This window comes from Trachemys scripta, chromosome 5 (genome assembly GCF_013100865.1).
Source record: "Trachemys scripta elegans isolate TJP31775 chromosome 5, CAS_Tse_1.0, whole genome shotgun sequence".
NCBI classification, from domain to species: Eukaryota; Metazoa; Chordata; order Testudines; family Emydidae; genus Trachemys; species Trachemys scripta.
The window spans coordinates 12,466,866-12,489,908 of record NC_048302.1 but is presented as its reverse complement, the minus strand read 5'-3'; the positions used below and the strand labels follow the sequence as shown (position 1 = coordinate 12,489,908).

The 23,043-nt window shown below is 39.0% G+C and overlaps 1 protein-coding gene across 5 annotated transcripts in view; it reads left to right on the top strand.

The window, feature by feature from the left end:
• The window catches only part of RUFY3 (RUN and FYVE domain containing 3), an 83,811-nt gene that overhangs the window by 4,837 nt on the left and 55,931 nt on the right, over positions 1-23,043 (top strand). Inside the window, exon 1 of one of the 5 annotated variants that reach the window (XM_034772139.1) lies at positions 5,362-7,135. The exons of 3 other annotated variants lie outside the window; for them this stretch is intronic. In XM_034772139.1, the coding sequence (XP_034628030.1) occupies positions 6,958-7,135 (178 nt within the window). In that variant the 5' untranslated portion in view covers positions 5,362-6,957. Of the gene's footprint in view, positions 1-5,361; positions 7,136-23,043 lie in introns of those variants that run through there. One more of the 5 variants, XM_034772141.1, reaches the window with a different exon arrangement.

Sequence of the window (23,043 nt, the reverse complement as noted above, 5' to 3'; positions counted from 1 at the left end):
AGTACAACCTTGCCTGACCCCTGGGTACGTGCTTGGGTGGATAGCCGGCGCCACCGTGGGCACACTGCTATTTTTAGGTACTAGTCTGAGAACCATCTACACAAACTGGGCATCAACTCCCTGCTCAAATGTAGGTGGTTCTGAGTACGAATGGAAAACTTGAGGAGACGGGGGGAAAGAGAGGCTTGTAAACTGTAAAGCAACTGAAGTTTAGAGTTGAAAATTCTGAAAATATGAAGTATGTTCATGATTTGTAAATAACTATAGTCTTGGTCGCTATTTGCTATAGTTTGACACTGTAGTTATCTAACCGTCTTGTATACAATATACACTATGCTGCTACTTTTACAAATAAACTAAACTGAAGCATGGGCTATCTAGGCTCATTAATTTTAGCATAATGTTAATAATACCAGAGCTGCAGGTCTGAACTCCATACTTGCCATGTGCTGATAACATATTGGGCCCATGGTGACAGGTGTGCTCAAAATAGCATAAAGATATTCAGAGATGCTGAAGAACAGACACCAAGAATTTATCATACAGTATAACAGTTTTATTTTGTGTAGTGACTACTTCTTCTCATGTCCTTGACATAAACTAGATCAGGGGGTCGGCAATGTTTGGCATGTGGCTCGCCAGGGTAAGCACCCTAGCGGGCCGGGCCAGTTGATTTACCTGCTGACGTGGCAGGCTCGGCCAATCGCGGCCCCCACTGGCCGCGGTTCGCCATCCCGGCCCAATGGGGGTGGCGGGAAGCGGTGCGGGCGAGCGATGTGCTGGCCGCGGCTTCTCGACACCCCCATTGGCCCGGGACGGCGAACCGCGGCCAGTGGGGGCCGCAATCGGCCAAACCTGCCGCGTCAGCAGGTAAATAAAACTGGCCCGGCCCACCAGGGTGCTTACCCTGGCGAGCTGCGTGCCGAACGTTGCCGACCCCTGAACTAGATGTTTTTCCAGAACCGTGTACAAGCAGTGGCTCTTTCCATTGCAGCTGCGAGGTCCTCTTTCGTACAGGTCTCCCCCAGGAGTAGGCAAATGAGCAGGTGCTCTGTCGTCTGCGCTTCACTGCACTCACGTGTGTAGTGGGTTTTTTTTTTTTAATTCAACAGTAACGTGGTCAGGGATACAATATGTACAAGTCAAGTTTAGTGATTTACACATATTGTATCCCAGACCACATTACTGTTGAATTAAAAAAAAAAAAAAGTAGCAGAGGGAGAGAGAAACAGTAAGGGCAAAGAAAGGCAAGATACTTATATCTTCAGCTGAAACATGAATTGAGATGAAGAGTTAAGACAGAGATCATGAAAGCTGTTCATGCCAACAGGAGCTGCTCTTGGATGAATGCTAGTGAGACTCTTCCTCCAAGAGGCAAAGATGCAGCCAGTGCTAGACAAGCAGAGAGAACAGGTAGGAGAATAAAATGTATTTAGGCAAGGTAAGCTGCAGTAAATCCATAGAACGTTTTTGTTTTAAAACCCAAGAGCCTGATTGAGCTGCCTTTACTCTGCAGAATTCCTGTTGGCTTCTAGTGGGAGGCCATCTGATCATGATGGCTCTGGTAGCTTCTTCCTTCCCCTTTTTCAGTTGTACTTTTAGTAACATAGGTATTCTAAATTCTGAAACCTTTGTTGCACAAAGAGAAAAGTCTATCACTGTATTCGTGGAAATAATGGATTCCATCTTTTTCCTTGAGCCTAAAAAATTCTCCGCTCCTGCCCTTTTGTATTTTTAACCTGCTGGACTCAAATTGCAAGAGACGTACTGCACGTGTGCCTCCTATGTGGAAAGTGAAAATCCTGGCTGCCTGTCTTACTGCAGCAAAGAAATGAAGGGTTGGATCCTGTCTATGCCCACATTCAGGGTGGGAACTGATTATCCTATAGCATGTCACCTATAGAACGGGTTGGCTGGTGAATATTTTATGCAGAAAAGATACTCCCCAAAACTGTGTGTGTGGAAGATATATTAACTCTTGAATTGGGGAGGTGTGGGGGGGGTTGGGCATGCTGCCATTGTCATTGAGGTACAACATTGAAAGCAGGAGCAGAGATATGAGGGAAATCATGCAAAGGGTGATTATTTTGCCATCTGTCTTTCTATATCCCGCTAAGTTAAAAGGTGAAGGAAAAGATATTGGACACCAGGAACAGAATATCAAGGTTGTAGTTCCATCTGCAAGTGGCATAGCTGGGGAATGGGGAAAACTGATTTTTATCAGGATTTATTTAATTTGGAAACATAGGAGCTGCCCTTTTGGATCAGACTGATGTCCTGTCTAGTCTTATAGCCTGTGTGTGGCCATATAAATTCATCAGAGGGGGACACAAGAAACCCTATGGTGAAAAGTATGGAGTAACTTGTCTGTAGGAGAAACTTCTTCCTGATTCCTGGCAGTTAGTGGTTGGCTTTCTAACGCCACGAAACTTGTAGACGTATATGCTTCACAATTTTATCCTGTTGTTTGCAGTATTGCCTGGATCTTCTTTTGGAGTGGTTACAGTTAATTTAGAACCCATTATTATGTATACGAGTATTTTATCTTCATTGAATCTCATCTGTCAGTGTTGTACATTTACCTAGCATTGGTCGGTTGTTTTGTAATTCCTTAGTCTTCTCCCGTCTTGAATAACCAAAATGATGTTGTCATCCCAAAACTTTGCCATTTTATTCTATACCCCTTTATGGTGAGTTGGTAGGCTCTGTATGGTTAAGGCTGTAACTCAATTTTTATTGCAAGCGTGGTTTTTGGCTTCTGAACTAAAATTTCACACTAAGTATTGCCTTTAGAAGTAATATGTGAGGTCTGTGCGTAAGTTAGAATTCATTCCTCTACATCTGAAGTGAACAATGGATTCCTGATTTGTCACTTTAAAAATAGAGGTACTTACCGGAGTTCAAAAAGTTCTTCTTTTTGTCACTTTGTACTAAAAAAGAAAGAAGAGGAAAGAAAAATATTGGCCTGCCCTATTGGACTAATCTAGGTGATATTTAATGCACAGGACCAAAGTTTAAAGTAAGTCCTATTATCTAAAGTTAACATTTTAAATAGTAATGGTAGAATGGATTGGCTTGCTTTCAGATGTTTGATTCATTTAATAAAATTGAACTTAATTTTTAAATTCTTGTCTTAAATTTTTTTACAGAACTGTAATGTTTGTCAGCTGCTTAAATCTTTGATCTGAAATTCCTAGCTTTCAAATATTTTGATAATGCCAGAATTTTTGCAATACCATTAACATATTATAGCTACTTCCAGCTTAACGAAGTGATACCCACTATTAGCCTCCTTCACCATTTAGTCCTATACTTTGTTTTCATAGAATCATAGACTTCAAGGTCAGAAGGGACCATTATGATCATCTAGTCTGACCTCCAGCACAACACAGGCCACAGAATCTCACCCACCCACTGCTGTATCAAACCTATGTCTGAGCCATTGAAGTCCTCAAATCATGGTTTAAAGACTTCAAGGTTCAGAGAATCTTCCAGCAAGTGACCCATGCCCCATGCTGCAGAGGAAGGCGAAAACCCCCCAGGGCCTCTGCAAATCTGCCCTGGAGGAAAATTCCTTCCCGACCCCAAATATGGCGATCAGCTAAACCCTGAACATGTGGGCAAGACTCACCAGCTAGACACCCAGGAAAGAATTCTCTGTAGTAACTCGGATCCCATCCCATCACAGGCCATTGGACATATTTACTGCTAATAGTCAAAGACCAATTAATTGCCAAAATTAGGCTATCCCATCATACCATCCCCTCCATAAACTTATCAAGCTTAGTCTTGAAGCCAGATACGTCTTTTGCCCCCACTGCTCCCCTTGGAAGGCTGTTCCAGAACTTCCCTCCTCTGATGGTTAGAAACCTTCGTCTAAAAAGTCTAAACTTCCTGACGACCAGTTTATATCCATTTGTTCTTGTGTCCACATTGGTACTGAACTTAAATAATTCCTCTCCCTTGACCAGTTTCTGAGCCATAATAAAGTTTTACCTCTTGCCCTGTGCTTGCTTTGTTTTTCATATCAAAGTGTTTATGGAAAAACAAAAAATATTTATCATTTTTTCCCTATTCTAATAGCTTTTGAGGCACGATGTTCATATACAGAAGCCATGTTTGCCCCTTTTGTATTGTGTGAACATGTTTGTTGCTCTGTTTTTAGTTGTTTCAACCAATTTTTCTGGTACTCAGTTAAGGTTCTCTGAGCAGTGAATCCCAGGATATCCACCCCTTAGTGCTCTTTTAAAGATAACCAAGTTTTTGCTCTCCAGGGTAGTAGCTGATTTTTGTCATATACTTCTGTTAGCAGCCATGCTGTTCCTTCATGTTGAATGTTGTCGATATCAACTTACACTTAGAATATATTTGCAAAGAAAAGGTCTAAATGGTTTTTTTAAAATAAAAGGTCAGGACGCAACCAGAACTTTCATGTATACCAATTCCAGAGAACACTAAAAGAATTCAGAGTGGTAGCCGAGCTAGTCTGTATCAGACTAAAAGAATTCTCAGGGATTCAAAAACAAGCATCAAATAAAATAAACTTTAAAAATAACTCTGCCAACCTTTCAAATAAAATACTCAAAGGGTCCATTCTTTATTGAAGATGACTGGATAAAATAATTAGAGTTTCTAGGCCAGGTGTAGTTGAGATTATTTTTTTAAAAAGGTAGGACAGCTTTACAAAGGTAAAATTGATTTTTTTTTTAAAGTGGCATATGTTACAAGTGCCATTTAAGAACCACTATTGGTCAAAATTCAGGTTTTGTATTAAAAGAACCAACGAAGCAAAATTAGGTTTAACAAAAAAAATTATATTGCTTATTTTTGTGTGGTTTTGTTATTCAAACATTCCGCTCTGGTATTTAAAGTATTATGATATTGTATTTGAACTTGAAAACAAGACTGACTAAATAAAGAGACTGACCCATCTAGTTTCATTGTCCAGGGTGGTGGTGGTGATAAAATCCAAACATTTAAAACTGGAGATATTTGCTGAGGTTTTTATACTCTTTCATCAACATGGTAAACTACCGTTAGTGTTTTTAAAAAAGAGTTGCTTTCTCTCAGAAAGCTACCTATAATTTTTGCCATGTGTGCTGTGTGTATTATATCACAGTAACAATACACTACAGAACTAGTTAGAATATGTACGCAGTCCCCTTTAAGGTAAAATAAATAATCAGTTGTCACACTCCTGGTAAATATTGGTAAGCAACTTCTTTTCTTTGCCTGTTGTTAGAAGTAACTGCTGTAAACTATTGCTGACTTCCCCCCCCTCCCCCCAGTTCCATAAATACAGTGAAAACTAACTTGGTGACTGTTTTCTGTTCCCTTTTTTGAGACATACTTATTAGGGAACTGAATTTTGTAGTGAAATGTCACATGTTTCTGCCTTTCAAACTAACTAACATTTCTGTGCATCCAAATACATCATTCAGGTGTTTGTTTAAATTTGATTTTGGGGAGGAGGGAGGGCAGTTTTCTATGTAATACTTTTTTATTCATGTAGTTTTAAATGTAAAATGCCTCTAGGTTGCCCTATTGTGTTGATGTGGGGGCAGTTCATTCATATGTAACACTACAGTCACTGAGGACTGGAATTTAATATAAATCTTATTTAAAATTATTAAATACCACATGGTGTTGTGTTATTTTTACACACCCACACCCACAAGTGGTGGTTATGTCCTGTCATGTAGATTACCATGGTTAGGCAGTGATCTCGAGATCACTGATTTCTTGAGGTACCAGCTTGGGTAGAAGGTGTCAGGAACAGAGCAGACTGCAATTCCCACCTCGCGGGAGGCATGTTAAGGTTAAGGGCACGATGAGTCAAATTGCCTGAAAGGTACCAGGCAGGGTTACCAGTTTGTTCTTTAAAAAGTTTCTTTCAATTTTTACTTTATGTTCAGTGGCAACAGCTTTTATTTGGATTTACCCAAAGTTGCACCAGTTTTTAATGGAGAATTTTAAATTTTAGTTAGCAGTCTGGCCTTTATAATGTATAATACCACAAAAAAAGTGGAGGCTAAAATCTGGGTCAATGATGCACTGCAAACACTTAAAATTAGAAGGTTTGTTCAAATTTGTTTTACTATCTGAGAGGGTAAATCCATGTAATATTTGTTAAGTTGGGAAAGTTCAGTTTAAAAGGTAGTTTTTGAGAAACTTAAACTCACTGGAAGCTCATTCTCATTCATAATTTGCACAGCCAATTTGATTTATATAGAAGCACCCAGGCACGTGAAAGGAATACAAATCTCTCTTTGAAGTCATCAAATAGACACTCCACTCCTTTGTACTATGAGAGGAACTGATGAGAAATATGTGCATTATGTTATGCCTGATCGCAGATTGACTAGCATAGTCTGAAAAGAGGCTGTGGATGGTGAGAGCAAGATCAGCCTAATTGCTCTCCCTGCATCAGCAGCATCTATAGAGCATCCTGGGAATTGCTTGCCCTACGATCTGAGCAGCTGGTCACATGAGTCTGAATTTTCAGTTCAGTTCATTAGTCAGCCATTTTGGTCAACACCCTGCTTGCTGCGCACAACCAATCCTATTAGCACTCTGTGTCCTGGCTTCTCTGGGGGAGAAAGAGACTAGTAGTGATTCTAGAATTCTATCTATTCCTATAGACTTAGATTATTTTGGTTTTTCTTTTCTTAGTTTTGGTAACTAGCAAAGGAAGCTTTTTCTTTTATGCAGTGACCAGGTTTTCTGTGGTTGTTTAGGATTAATAGCATCTAGCACAGCTGAAGAAAGATAGTTGGTGAAGAGAAAGGAGGAGGAAACTGAAGAGGAGCATCATTTATACCTTGCTGTATATATGAAAAAGATTTTGCAGTTTGTGTGATTTGAGCATATTTGTTCCTACACAGCAAGGTATTTCTTATTATCTTCCTCAGAAGGTTTTTCCTTTTAGTTCTTTTTTGTTGTGCCAGCTGAGTCATCATGTCTGCCTTGACGCCTCAAAGCGATATGCCAACCCCCACTACAGACAAGATCACGCAGGCTGCCATGGAGACCATCTATCTTTGCAAATTCCGAGTGTCAATGGATGGAGAATGGCTCTGCCTGCGCGAGCTGGATGACATCTCACTTACCCCCGACCCAGAACCTACCCATGAAGGTATGGTCCAATTCTCTAACTTGGGAGCCCTGCAGCCATCTCATTGTTACAACTACAGTGTGTGTGTGTGTGTGGGGGGAGGGGCTTCACCATTCAAGGGCTTACATAATCTGGAAAACATGACCAAAATTGTATATGCCTTAGCCAAATTTTTTTTATATATAAAATTCTGAAGTATCTTTTAAAATCAGACTTCTTTCTAGAGGGTCATTGTTGTGTTGGTTTTTTTTTATTGTTTTATTTAGAAGCCCAAAGTTGCATTATAAGAGATGAGGTTCTGTATTGTCATATCTGCACATGAAAGAAAATAACCTGAGTATTTTTGTTAAAGATGCATTTTATCTTGATGTCCATATTTAAACATTGGTTATTAAGAAATGTGCAGCTGTCTTGTGCTCTATTTTTGAATGCTGCCTGTTTACATCAACAACATTCTGATGAATATGTGATATGAGGAGAATTTTGACAAGCCCCAAGGAATTGTGCAATTATATCTCATATCATGTGATGATACTATCAGGAATCTTGTGCCATTATTTAAGATGGCTTTGAAGCCTGCAATATGGATCCATAAAACACATTTCTGTCTTTAATTTTCTAAGGGAACTAATGATTATTTGTGATCTGGCTGTGATGAAAGCAATTTAATGTACAGGACAAGTACAGTGAAGTTGAGAAATAGAACCAACGTAAAGCTTTGCAAGAATACAAAACAAAACCCCCATACAGTCTCTTCCAAAAAATAATGGTCAATAATGCGTGGAAGCATTTTACTTTGTTTACTTGTGATCCAGTAATCACTTAGCACTGAATCCTGCAAAGTGCTGAATTCCTATTGAAATGACTGACACCAATTGGCGTATACCTTTCAATATTAGGCTCCTTATTCAGTAACTATCATGATGTAAATCCATGCCACGCCATTTGACATTGCCATTGTCAAATAGTAACATCATCTTATTTTGATATTTTGCTAGATGGGATTTCTTTTGTATGGAATTGCTCTTGAAATTAAATAAGATTCTCCCTGGTTAAAAAATAATAATTTAAACTTCACCTGTCAAACGATTTCAGGGATAGAAATCCATTAGCTCAGATTTATTCACAAAGACCAAGTAATTCAGACTGACAGTAGCAAAAGGCTTCAAAATAAGAGGCTGAAACTCCATCTTAAGTGTGTCCCATTGTGGTTAGGTGCTGCAGCACATACGTTTGAGATTCCTACAGTATCTGAAGTAATACAAACAACGGGAGATGTAAGGATGAACAGATGTACTTGACTTCGAATTTCCTTACTGTTGTTTCTCTGTATGTCAGCCTTAACCTTACTCTAATGTTCTTTGAATTTGTTTCATTTTTCTCTTACGGTATTTGCTTTTCATAGACCGTTCTTTGGAGTAGTGTGGGTTGGTGTGATAAAATATAGCTACCCTTTTGAGCTGTTACAGTACATTATCTTAATGCTGTTTTGGGAAACTTGGGGTATTTCTAATAGTGCAGATGGGAAAACAGGAGATTATTGTGGCTTTGGAAAACCTATTCAATCAGATCTTGATTCTGTAAACTATGGATTGTTTAGCTCCAGGTCCCACTGCATATAAACCCCAAAGTTAATGATGGAGTAGAATTTTATTTATTTCAGTTTTGGCCCTCTTCTGCTTAACAAATTTCATATTGACTCAATAGTACTATTCACAGAAGATGTTGAAAATATATCCTACTTATCTAATATGATTGTGTACCAATTCAAACCATGTAAATACCTCTAAAGACAACTTTAAGCATTAATACTAAAAGAAAAATTGTCTACCAAAGTAATTACTTTGCATGCACAGTAAGTAATCTAGTTTCTAGATCTAGTTGTTATGATAGCTATCTTTTAAATATCAGAAGCTATTAAAAATATTGTGTGGAACATTCCAGACACATTTGATTTTAAAAAATCCTTTTTGAGATATGAATTAATATATAATAAAACTGGCATTATATAGATGTTTATTTTTCTATAATTTAAAAAGGCTAGTTTATTTGTTGGGGGATGGACACTTTGTGTCTGAGCTATCATGCCTTACTACAAATAAAGGTCGGTAGTAAATCCCACCCTGGTCCAAATACTTTAGGCTTGGCACCCTAGAAGCAGGGATGGGCTTCTGTCCTGGCACCAGACTGCTTCCCTTCATTGGCTCCCTCTTATCTATTGCATCAAACATAAGCTACTTGTCTTCACTTACAAGGCTCTTCGCACCCTATCCCGACCCTGCCCATTATCTCTCCTTTACTACTGAAAGGTTGACCTCCGCCTCCCAAGGATGCCAGCCTCCCTCGCTCACTTGTTAAATATTCAAACAAGCACCTTTGTGGTTTTTCCATGCTGCCCCTCACACTTGGGAGGAGCTCCCCATAAACATCCACAAACTACCTCGTTATCCTCTGTCAAGGCTAATCCCCACTCTGTCACTTTGAATAGAGAAGGTGCGGGCCCACAAGGATTCTAAAAATTAATACTTGCCACTCCAGGCTTGTATTAAACTCCTAAGGTTACAGCTTTTCTCTGACCTTGGCTTGGTAAACGCTGCCACCACCCAAATGCAAAAATAACCTCTTGGACCCAGGAAGGAACATTTGGGAGTTCTTCCCTGTGGGATACCCTCGAGCCCTTTCAACCCTCCCCCCTTCATACCCCTCTCCCTCCCCCGGACAGGGAAGAGCTGAGAAAGAAAACAAAGGAAATTAGCTGTGCTACCAGCTAATCAAACAACATGTACAAACCTCTTAGGACACCAAAAATGCAATCCTGTTCTTAAAAAAGGTAAATTTTATTAAAAACAAAAAGGAAAAAAATACAAGAACTTAGGCTTGTGCTAGATTTTAAAAGAGCAATTCCAAAAATTAAGCACCCAAACTAGCTTTCTTGGGGGCTCAGCTTAAAGGTTACAAGCAAACAAAAGCATCAGGGGTTAGCACAGAGGAGATCCACAAGCCAAAATAAGAGAGAAACCCGATTGTCTAACTAAACATTCCCTATCCAAATAATTTCTTCTAGGTATGGAAGATACTTTTTCATACCTGGTTCAAACCTTACACAGCATTTCTGGTTATAGCATTGATGCTCCATGTCCTGCAGCCCAGAGAACAACAGACAAAGGGAAAGTTTCTTCCCACTTTTTTTAAAAGTTCTAGCCTTCCCATTGGCTCTTGGTCAGGTGCCCACTTTTTTTTTAACCTGGGGGACTTTTTAACCCTTTACAAGTAAAGCAAGTAGAGAACAGCTACCAAGAGGGCTTTTACAGCTAGCTGGCTGGTTGGGTCCCCATTAAAGGGAGATACCCTCCACTTCATTTATCACATCATCCTTCAAATCCCTCCTTTAAATTTTCCTTTGCTGTGATGGCAACAAATAACTTGACAATGGCTAGGTGGCTGGTGTGCTGAAACCACAGTGACCAATAGTGTCTCTGTTTCCTGTACCTGGACCCATTGGAATCATCTGTCTCTTGTCTTCTACTTAGTCCCTGCCCCAAAGAGTTTAAAGTCTTTTTGTTCTGTTTCTACAGTGCCTAGCAGAATGCGGTCCTAGTCCATGACTGGGGCTCATAGGTACTCAGATAACATAAGTAGTAAGTTCCTCCCCCACATTGATGGTGTCCACATGTCACAGATGACGACAAACTAGTGGGAATGGAAATAAGAGACAGGAAGGAGTGTTGTCCTTGCTTATAAAGAAAGAGAAGCTAGGGAATGAAAAATATTAATTTTCAATTAAAGAGTAAAAAAAGGACAATAAATGAAAGGAGGGTGGAGAAATAGAGAATGACGGACACAGTAAAAGGAAGACTCAATGAAGAGAGCTTTTTGTTTAGTCAGTTTTGATTTATTATTTATGTAGACTATACCATATATGTTATTGCCCTTATCTAACTTCCTGTGAGGCTCTGCTGCTGGACCACATTGGAGGCTTTAGTGGTTTCCAGATTCTCCCCTCTTGGGCTTCCAATTTTCTCAGTAGGTGGGTCCTAGAGCATTTTAATTTTCAAACTTACCTCTGTGTGACTGGCTACAATATGATTTAAATTCTTTTTAGAAAATTCCTGCTTTCTTTTAATTATTATGAAGCTGAGAGATCAGGATTTCTGGTAAACCAGCAAGTTACAAAAATATTACATCCATTTTTTTTTCCAGTGGTCCAGAGAAGGAATGTAAGTTCATTTTGTTGTTGTCATTTTCTGTTGACTCCTTACTGCAAGTTTAATTAGAAAATGTGCATTAACATAAAGCAGGCAACTGAAGAAAGTTATCAGTTATTCTGATTTTGTATGTCCCACCAAAACATTGCATATTGATAATTTCAGTCAGACAAATATTAGAAGAAGAGTTTAAAAGCAACCCTAAATATCATGTGAATACACAGGATGTTGAGACTTTTTTGGCTAGATGGAGAATGTGTGTAAAACTGGAATCTTTGTGGATGTAATACTAATTTCTCAAACAGAATGAGGCTCACCACGCTGGGTGCTCACTATTTATGAAGAGAGGCCTTCTGTCATTCCTCTGTTCAGGAGCTGCTGAATTACATTAGAATTCCCTTAAGAAACCTAGTTTCAAATTGATTTTGTGGTTTTGAGGTGGAGGGGCAAGAAAGGAGCTAATATTTCAGTAATATAAGGATATCGTGGTAATTCAGTAGCTTCAGCCAAACCATTGCTCAGGCATTGATATTTAAAAAACAACAAAAACCCCTAAACAAAACCACCCTTTTATGCAGTCGTATTAGTTTCTATAATAACCAAGGGTCTATTTCTGCTCCCACTTAAGAAAAAGGCAAAACTGTGTTGGGCAGATTCTGATCTCAGTTACCTGAGTATAAATCTGGAGTAACTCCATTTGCTTCAATAGAATTACTCTGGATTTTGCTGGTGTAACTGAGAGCAGAATCTGTCCCATTGACTTAAATGAGAGTAGGATCATGCTCCAGGTTAGAATTAGCACAACTCTTCAGCGTCTAGAAGTAATTTCTGTCTTAAACATTGTATGCAACTAAAACAAAACAAAATCCACCCACGGACCCTCAAAAGAACAAAATTCTAAATAAAAACATTTAATTTCCTGTTTTTTCCAATTCCTGGAGTTATTGGTGGTGATGAACTTGGTGATCTCGAAAGGCCATAATTTTATCTAGATGCAAAGAATAAAATTAGATTTAGCCATTGTCGTTTTTTATTTTGGCAGAACAGTGGTAGGTCACTGAAAAATTGGAACATTGTTTTTGTTAAGCAAAAAAACACAAAATCAGGGCCGGCTCCAGGGTTTTTTGCCACCCCAAGCGGCGGGGGGGACAAAAAAAAGCCGTGATCAGTGGCAGCTCCACCGTGTCGCTTTCTTCTTCGGCGGCAATTCGGGGGCAGATCCTTCCCTCCGAGAGGGACCGAGGGACCCGCCAAAGAGCCTGATGTGCCGCCCCAAGCACCTGCTTGCTCAGCTGGTGTCTGGAGCCGGCCCTGCACAAAATAATGAGAGATGCTGCTAGAAATGTTTTGCTCTTTTGTTTCTAATACAGTCAACCTTTTTATGGGTTAAAAAGTAGAAATCACTTGATTTTTAATGACTAAATTAAAAATGTGCATGTGAACAGGTAGTATTTAAATGGAATTGAGAGTTGATCTTTTGTGGACAACTGCAAAGTGCAAAATAGTCATGAATTTTCATAAGGATAGCTGAAGATGAGTGCATCTAAGGTGGAGTGAAAGTTCTGTTGAGTTTCTCCCCTCTCCCTTGAAAGACATGGCTTCACTTTAGCCAGAGATTCACATTAGGTTAATAATTTTAGTACTGATGGGATCAGTTTGTAATTGAGAGCATGAGCAGTATGCATCACAGCTGCCTTATATGAGACTTATTTGATATGAGGAAGAATTTATTGTATCAAATACACTACTTCACTTATCTTTAAAACGCTATATTTAGAAAGCTGAATTATAGTGACTCAGTTACATGGTAAAAGGGTACATCTTTCATGTTAATCTAATTTTTGGCAGTTTAACATCAAATTGGGTTGAATCTTTTTCTTGCCTTTGACCAGGAGTTTTTAAAGTTTTTATTAATGCATTTTTGTATGAAGAAGAATTTATATAGATACTTAAAAAATAAATGCTTTATTTAAACGTTGCCCATATATTATTACTCCATCAACATAACTCAATACATGGTGCACTATCTTTTTAAACTGAAAATTGTTTTTCTGTAGTTTCTTTACTGGTGTTCTTCCATCTTTTTAAATTCAAAATAAAACAGTATCTATTACTTATTTTATCATTAGAGACACTTCAAATCCTTCCCAAGTAGCAGCATAAACATTTTTTTGGGGGGGGTGAGGGGGGAGAAGTGACATACATTAAGACCTGAGTTACATGTTTGGGGCCTACATATGTTAACATGCTTGTAGAGAGAAACAATTGTAAAACTCACTTTGACTTCAGCTTTCCTCCTGTAATGAGGACTGGGGCAATACAGGGTGAGGGGACAACCTATTTGGAGAGGAAGAGTGAGGATTAAATTGCATAATGGATTAGGACTTTGTAAAGCACTCTATTATGGTGATGAGTGCAGTCTAAACTCTTGGTTGAAACAATAGGAGGTAGCTTTTGTATTCTTGAAAGAAAATGGGTTGCCTTTTTGCAAGATAAAAATGCCTTCTGAAGAATCTCAAAGAATATTTGCACTTATATGGCAATTCCCATTCAAGGACTGTGAAGTTCTTTACAGACACTAATGTATCAAGCCTCCAACACCCTTGTAAAGTAGGGAGGTACCTTTATATCTATTGGAGACATGGGTGAATTGTGGGATAGAGGTTAAATGACTTGCCTAAGATCATGCAGGGAGTCATTGGTAAAGATAGGAATAGAACAGAAGCCCAGTTGTACCATTACTTGCCCATAGTGGACTTCTATGAAGTGGGTTCTAGCCCACAAAAGCTTATGCCACAAGTACTCCTCGTTCTTTTTGTTAGGACAAAAAGGGGGGTTAGTGGATTATAGATTGGATTTATGGCTTATTACAGTAATGTCTTTATTAAGACCATGATTTTTAGTGTTTAGCAAAGTTATGAATTTAAGCTCCCAGGCTTGTCTTTTGAAAATGTTGTACATTTTGAGGATGAAGACTGATAGGTCAGATATAGAGTGATCACTTTGTGAAAAGTGTTCACCCACAGGTGATACTGTGTTTTTGTCTATCATAATTTTCCTGTGTGAGTTCATTCGAGAGTGTAATGATTGTCTGGGTTCATCCATATAGTTGTTGTTGGGGCATTTACTGCACTGGCTAAAGTACACCACATGTTGTGATAGGCATGTTAGGACCCATGGATCTTGAAAGGTATGTTGTGGTGGACGTTGATTGTTCTAGCAGTGGAGATACGTCTGCAGGTTTTGCATCTGTTGTTGTGGCAGAGTCTGATGCCACTTTCCACATGTAGTGTCTCCTGGTCTGTGGGGAGCTTGTTTCTGATGATGAGATTGGAGAGTCGTTGGAAGGCCAGAAGAGGGGGTTCAGGAAAGAATTATTTCAGGATGGGTTCCCCATCAAATGTGGGTTGTAGTTGTTTGATACCCCAAAAGGGTTCCAGTGTGGGGGTGGTAGGTTATAACTAGGGATGTGTGCTCAGAGGAGGTTTTATTTCTGTATTGAAGCAGATTCTCTCAGGATATTTGGATTGCCTGTTCCATGATGCAGTCTACTACTCTGGAGCGTCCTTGTTTGGTGAAGGCAGCGTTAAGGTGTGTATCCCAGACATTGTCCTCGGACCTTATTGTGTGGTATCTGAGCGCCTGGTTGTAGATAACCAATTTCTTGGTGCATTTGGGATGGTTCCTGGATCTGTGAAGATAGTTGTGGTGATCTGTGGGTTTCTTGTATATAGTTGTCTGAAGGGTTCCATTGCTGAAGCTGATCGTATTGTCCAGGAAGTCGATGCTAGTGTGGGAGTGTTCCAGAGAGAGTTTAATGGACAGTGGTGGTGGTTGAAGTTGTAGTGGAAATCTATGAAGGAGTTTGTCATCTGTCAAGAGGATGAAAATAATATCAATGTATCTCAGGTATATCACTGGTTTCATGGTGCATTTGTCCAGACATTCTTCTGGTAGGTGGCCTGTGAAGAGGCTGGCATATTGAGGAGGAGCTATCCTCATATCCGTGGGTGTTCCCATGGTTTGGACAAAATGTTTGTTGAGTGTAAAATTGTTGTGGGTGAGGATGAAATGGATAAGTTGATATTTGGGGTGAATATCTGAGGGTTGTTCATTGTCCTGTAAATATTGGAGTCAGGCAGCTATGCTATCATTGTGAATGATGTTAGAGTATAGGCAAGTGACCTCCTTGATGGCAAGGATGGTGTTCTGAGGGAGGCTGTTAATATTGCAGAGTTTATGGAGGAAGTCGGTTGTGTCCTGGAGTAAGCTGGCCCTTTGTGTGGTCTGTGGTTTGAGGATGGTTTCCATAAGTCCTGATAGTGCTTCAGGAAGAATGCTGTGGCCAGATATGAAGTGTCTGCCTGGGTTCCCTTGTTTTGTGTATCTTGGGAAGCACGTGGAAGGTCCCTGCGATGGGTTCATGGGGGATGAGTTTGTAGAGTTTCTCTTGGAAGCTCTACAAACTAGAATGTGAAGCAAGGAAGATGGTTTCAGAAGTCTCGAGAAAATGGTGCAACGGCTAGGAAAGCAAAAATGGTTCTTTCAGAATGGCCTGAGGAATAAGAAAAAGATGCCTGTGTTGCTGTGGTAGGAGGAAACCTCTGATAAGATTAACTCATATCTGTGGAGGCCAGATTACACCAAGATCAAATAATGTCAGCAAAAATGTAGCCACAGTGCTACAATGGGAACTGTAAGTTCCCAGATCCAGGGGTTTGGCTGTGACAGATGTCTTGTTTCCTTTTGTATGTTCCTACTTTTAAAGTTTAGTTTAGTATTTCAGTTATTAGCTTGGTTGATGCAGTGATGTTTGCTTGGAAGGAGTTTTTGTAATTGACACTTTGTGGCCAACTTTATGATCTTTAAGGCATTTTTCCTTTTTGCCCTTAATATACGTGCAGGAAAGCTTTGATTTTTTGTTTGTGAAATTCTCAGTTTTGTTTATACAGTCTACCCTTTTTAGCCTGTTATGACATTTTTACTAGTGTTGTTGATTATGTAATTTTCCCCACTCTGTTTCCAGTCTTTTCCTTTTGTTTTTTATAATTCCTTGCTGTGAAAATGTAACAAACAATTCACAGTTTATGATACGCACAGATGTTGAGTGGACAAATGTGAAATATTCATAGACAAATGCAAAGCAATTCAGACTTTCTTCATTTGTTATTGCAAACAGGATAATTAGACCCATTTCTGAGAAAATTGCTCAGGGTTATAGTATCTGAGATTATTTTTTTAAGTGGAGAAGGGACCGATTTGAGACATAAGATACGTTTACCTAGATAACAGAAATTAATAGTGGTTTCATATTTTAATACAAAAATTGGTATTTTTTCAGTATTGTGCATAAATTGAAATGAGAGGACAAGTTTCACTTGATGTTGTGAAAGAAAACTTTTTAATTTTGCATAACTCTAATGCTGAGTAGTCTGTTAATTTACATATTTCCACTGTGCATATGGTTGCAAAAGGGAAAGAAAAGGAACTGAATAACACCAAATCTCTTGGATTTTTTTCAAACCCTTTATTTTTCCAACCACTCTGTGAATTCTGGTTGAAATGCACCTAGACTTGTTGTCTTCTCCAGCTTAGTATGTAGATTCCCAGATAATTTTTGTCTGCAGTATTTCTTTAATCTTGTATACATTGATTATTGGCATTTTAAATTAATGTTTCCAGGTCAAGCATTTCATAGTAGGTAATAACAAGCTGGCTTAAAGGCCTTCAGATTAATTTTTGCTTAAATCCTGCATCATGTTAATTTCATTTTCCAACATGATGGTGGGGTTTTGTTTTTGTTTGTCCTTTTTAAATATAGCATACCTTTCTGGTTCTCCTTAAGTGTTTGTTAGGGTCATAATAGATATGTACAAAATATTTATTTCCATTTAAAGCATGTTCAGAGGAATGTGAATCTGACATAAAATTTTAAGGCTCTGTAACACTTTTTTGGTAAATTTCCATGAGGATTCCGATTCCACAAATGCCAGAGCATTGTACTAAATTGTGGCAAGCCATTCTCTTACATCCGCATAACACAACGTTAGAAAATACGATGGGCCTGGGCAGGTGAGCCACGGAAAATAGAAAGCAATAGCAAATCGTTGTGGAAGCCATAGAGCCCAATGCTCTAACATGTGGACTTAATACAACAGTGGAAGCCTGGCTAAAGGTCCTGTCACACTCTGTGCTGAGCCCTCTTGATATCTTTGAGTAGGAACTCAAGCAGAGACTGGTTATCCTGTGCCCTGCGTTAGTTTTTAAAAACTACAATTTTGAAGTCTGCTTGATTTGAAATATATACCGTATATACTCGTTCATTAGCCCATTCGTTTATAAGATGACCCCTCAAGATGGTTAGGTAAAAATAACAAAAACTGTATGCCCTTTCATAAGCCGACCCTATATTTCAGGGGTTGGCAAACTTTGGTTCCTGGCCGTCAGGGTAACCGCTGGCTGGTTGGGACATTTTGTTTACTTGGCGCGTCTGCAGGCATGGAGCCCCTCAGCTCCCATTGTCTGGGAACGGCGAACCGCGGCCACAGGGAGCTGAGGGACTTCATGCCTGCAGATGCTCCAGGTAAACAAAACTACAGTGTATTAGATATTCAATTCAATGACTCCATAGAGTTTAAAATAATCAAATTTTGGTGTAGACCCTTTTATAAGCTGACCCCCGCTCTTTGATGTGTCATTTTTTTACCAAAATTATTCGGCTTATGAACGAGTATATACGGTAGGTATTTGTGTGCGAGACAGTGCTATAGGATTTTACTCCGCTTTTTATGAGGGGTATATATGGGATATTTAAATGAAGAAACTTAAAGGAATACCTGTCCTGGGCTTTAGGCCCTGTTGCTGTCCATTTCCTCCCATCAGTCAGAAAAACATGTAATTCAAAGCAGATATTTCATTTAACTCTGGTTCTTCCCACTATGTCACAGGCCACAATCCATCCCTCCCCCCCCCCCAATTTGTAGTTAAGTCCTTCGTGTGTGTGGGGTGGGGGGTTGAGGCTGTGCAGTGCTATGGAATCTCACTACTTTTCCCCCGTGTGGTCTTTTTGACCAGTTTGTCACAACTTATGTTGTCTCTTCACAGCACACAGGCCAAGGTAATGAGTGATGGGTTTGGGAAAGCTTTATGCTAAAGTGGATAGCCACAGTGGGCTGGGCCTGGGCACTGGCATTATAGTTTCCTGGACTTAAAATATTTTAAGGGGTTTCTATCTCAACCCAAGTCTGTCTTCATCATAATTTTGATTTTTAGAAAACTGTACACAGCTGTTATGTAATATTTCTCCTCACTAATTGCTTGTAAAAAATTGGTATGTTAGCAGTCAACAGAGCTGTTAGAAGCTTCTTGGACACTCAGTCTCTTTTGGGTTTTTTTAAATCTTATTTGCTTATAAAAATGCAGCTTTTTTAATGCCCTCGTATTTTCTGCTTTTTAAGAATTTTTGCTTAAGGCCTCGTCTCATACAGGAGAACATATGTATGTTCAAGTTCCATTATTAGCAGCATTACTTATTATGAGTTTCGGTATATGTGACCTTTTAAGTATTGTGTCTGCTTTAGAATCTTAAAGGAAAAAATTGCAAATTTGAATAATCACCCCCAGAAAGGCAAGGGTGGGACAAAGGATTTTTTTAATGGAAATATATGCGGGCCCTTCAGGAGTAGCCACCATTTCATAAGGTTCTTTGTAGCAGAAACGAAATGGTGGCACAGAGGACAGCTGCCCCGTCATACACACTCATTCTCTCATTGCCTGTACATTTCCTTACTCATTCAATCAATGTTTATGAATACTTTTTAATCAAGGTCGGGTAGAATTTATCTAAAATCATCCTTATACACTGGACAAAACTGTCTTTACAAATTGTGTTAAGTAACTAAAAGAAAATTTTAAAAATGCAGAAGATTCTTTGACACTAGTGTGACGATATTGGGGGAAAAATATTTCTGATGAATGCAGTACTGTGTACTGCAAAGGAGCCACTTATTACTGATTAGTAGATGTATTAAATGTACACATATTGTCAGAGATAATCGTTTGTGACTGGGGGTTGCTTCAGCTCATACAGCCTTTTAGTTTTCTAATTTTTTTTAAGCAGCATGCATGTGTGTTCTGTTACACAGTAACTTTAACCCCATACTTCTACTGTGTATTAAAATAGCAACACCTCTCTGATTAGGAAAATAGATGAAGATAGACTTACTTACAGATAATTTATTGTATTTATAACATATGTAAAATGTCACTGTATTTTTCTCCTTAAAACACAGGCAGCATTGATACTTAGTACATTAGATGGTTTTATATGTGCTGCCGAATTTGTCCGTAAAGTTTTTTCTTCCTGCACTTTTCCAAAGAAAAGCTTCACAGTATGCTTATTTTTATCTAATATTAAAAATACGTAACATTAGACTTTTCAAGAATTTAATTTGAACTGTGAAACCTTTTCAGTTCAAGACTGGAAAAACAAAGTCTTGATCTTTTTATACTCTGAATTGGGTTGATATACAGTAATTCAGACTTGGAACACTGATGATGATGTTGGCAAAAGTAGAAATGCTGTTAAAGAGATTCCTTGAAGATGAAATACAGTCATTTAAAAAATGAATTTTAAGTATTTTCACTTACTACAGCTCTCCCCAGCATTCACAATTTTGAGTGTTTCCTGTCTCTTAAAAAGTTTCTGTTCCTTTTTGCTGTGTGAGAGACCCACACAAGTAGGGGAAAACTGATAACACTGAGTTAACATAGAAATTGATCATACTCAAAGTGCTGTCAAGTGAACTAAGAAATAAACAGGAAACAAATAAAAACACTTTGCTCTAAATTTGTTAAACTAATTTTGTGTTACTTGTAGTAATAAGATTTTAGACAAAAGTGTAACTTTGAAGTTGATTCCGTCACTTGCTCACTCACTCACATGCTCTTTCTCATGACTTTGGTTTTATGCAGCTAATAATGGTCCCTGTAGCCTCAGCTATCAGCTCAAATCTATGCAGCTCCTGTGCTGCTCCCTGGTCTGAAAGTGAATAGGACCGATGCCTATGGTGGTGTGTGAAAAAATTCCCTGGAAATCTCTGGTTTTATTTAAAACCCTAGCTCAGGGATGTCAAATATATGGCCTGTGGGCCAGATTTGGCCCATGTGATGCCCACCAAAAGGTTTCTTGCACCTTCCTTTGAAGTATCTGGTACTGACTAACGTCATCACACAAAAAGCAACAGAGGGTCCTGTGGCACCTTTAAGACTAACAGAAGTATTGGGAGCATAAGCTTTCATGGGTAAGAACCTCACTTCTTCTTGCATCTGAAGAAGTGAGGTTCTTACACACGAAAGCTTATGTTAGTCTTAAAGGTGCCACAGGACCCTCTGTTGCTTTTTACAGATTGAGACTAACATGGCTACCCCTCTGATACTTGTCATCACACAGAATACTAGACTAATTGGACTTTACTGATGTGACCTGATACCGTGATTCATATGTTAGAACCTATTGGCCTTCAGGGATATTTTTGTGCATTAACAGCTAAAGAAAACGGTGGAAATGTCAGAAGGTCACTGCAGGAAGACACACTATAATATCTAACTTTTTAAAAAGTGATAAGAAATCAAATCTGTTGTTTGTGCAGTCATCAGCAGGCATGTAGACCAGACTATCATAATAGCAAAGCCTCGGGTTTGGTGGAAAATACCTTACGATGTTGTAAGTTTTAGATGTGGGGGTCCATAGGAAAAGAGAGGATTGGGTGGGGGGAAAGAAAGCAAATATAGAATTGGAGATTCACAAGTTTCTTGTACTATTCATTTGTTAGATGTGGGGGATGACAAAAATCAAAACATAGGAAAAGGAAAAAGTGTATTATCAATCTGCTGATGCCTAGTGGACATTTTTCTTAACCATTGTATTTGGAAATTTTTAACATTGCGGGTTTTTTCCTCATTTATTCTTTATTACCATGAACATTTGCACAAAGAAGGAATGAAGGAATGAATCTTTGTTTAATCATCTACTTCTGATGGTGATGTGTTTGTGACTCAAAACCAGTGGAATTCCTTTACATGTATGTAAATAAGGATTATGGAATTATTAGGGGCTGGGGCTGTTCTTTACCCATGCATGTAAATCCTATTAATTAACAAGAATTACTAGACCCATTTATGATTTAAACTACAAAACTGTATCCAATAGATACTAGGCACTCTTATTGTAAATAATTTCCTTATAGAAAGTGTTTCCCACAAATATTAAATTACTGAATGACACTAGTTTCAATACTTATAACGATTCTGTCCTATGAAAATAAAATGCAGTTTCACTCCATTACACTCAATATATGCAACAGATTTGCTTTAGAATAAGAAAAACTGGACATCTGGAAAATACAAGAATTCAGGTGTAAAACTAATTTCCAAAAAATGATTAGAATGAGCTGTTTTAGTTTTAGAATATGAAGGTTGGTCAGTAAGAATATGTTATGGAAGACGTATCTTCTGCTCAATAATTTTAGGATCTCAATCACATTTTCACTTTATTTTATATGCAGGGTATCACTGTCTTTGCTATTCACAAATCAACACAGTTTCTTTGGAGGAGGAGGTTAGCTGTAGCTTTCTGTGGGGGCGGGGCAGGAATGAGATCTTAGTGGAATGTGTACTTTGCTCAGTATCTTGCCGGAGTTTGGCATATAAGAGGGAATTCAACCTTCCTTACCCGTCAAACACCCAATATAACTGCAAATTTGCTCTAGGAAAAATTTAATGTAAGTATGAAGCCCAGAATCATGTTGAGTATATACACTCTTGTTTGGTAACTTTGTTTTCTGGTGTTGATAACAGAGAATTACTGAGCATGTTAAAAGAACAGGAGTACTTGTGGCACCTTAGAGACTAACATTTATTAGAGCATAAGCTTTCGTGGGCTACAGCCCACTTCTTCGGATGCATATAGAGTGGAACATATATTGAGGAGATAAATATACACACATACAGAGAGCATGAACAGGTGGAAGTTGTCTTACCAACTCTGAGAGGCCAATTAAGTAAGAGAAAAAAACTTTTGAGGTGATAATCAAGCTATCCCAGTACAGACAGTTTGATAAGAAGTGTGAGAATACTTACAAGGGGAGATAGATTCAGTGTTTGTAATGGCTCAGCCTTTCCCAGACCTTATTCAATCCTGAGTTGATTGTATCTAGTTTGCATATCAATTCCAGTTCAGCAGTTTCTCGTTGGAGTCTGTTTTTGAAGTTTTTCTGTTGTAAGATAGCCAACCGCAGGTCTGTCATTGGCTGTCACTGTCTGTACTGGGCTAGCTTGATTGTCACTTCAAAAGTTTTTTTCTCTTACTTAATTGGCCTCTCAGAGTTGGTAAGACAACTCCCACCTATTCATGCTCTCTGTATGTGTGTATATATATCTCCTCAATATATGTTCCACTAGGGTTACCATATCTAACAAATAAAAAAAGAGGACCCTCCATGGGCCCTGGCCCCACCCATTTCCCCACCCCTAGCCCCGCCCCAACTCCGCCCCTTCCCCGCCCTAACTCCACTCCCTCCCACTCCCAGCCACGCAGAAAGGGCTGCCCGAGCGCTACCGGCTTCACGGTTTGCCAGGCAGCCCCCAGACCCTGCGCCCCTGGCCGGCGCTTCCCCAGCGCAGCTGGAGCCCGGGAGGGGAAGCGCCCAGCCGGGGGCGCAGGGT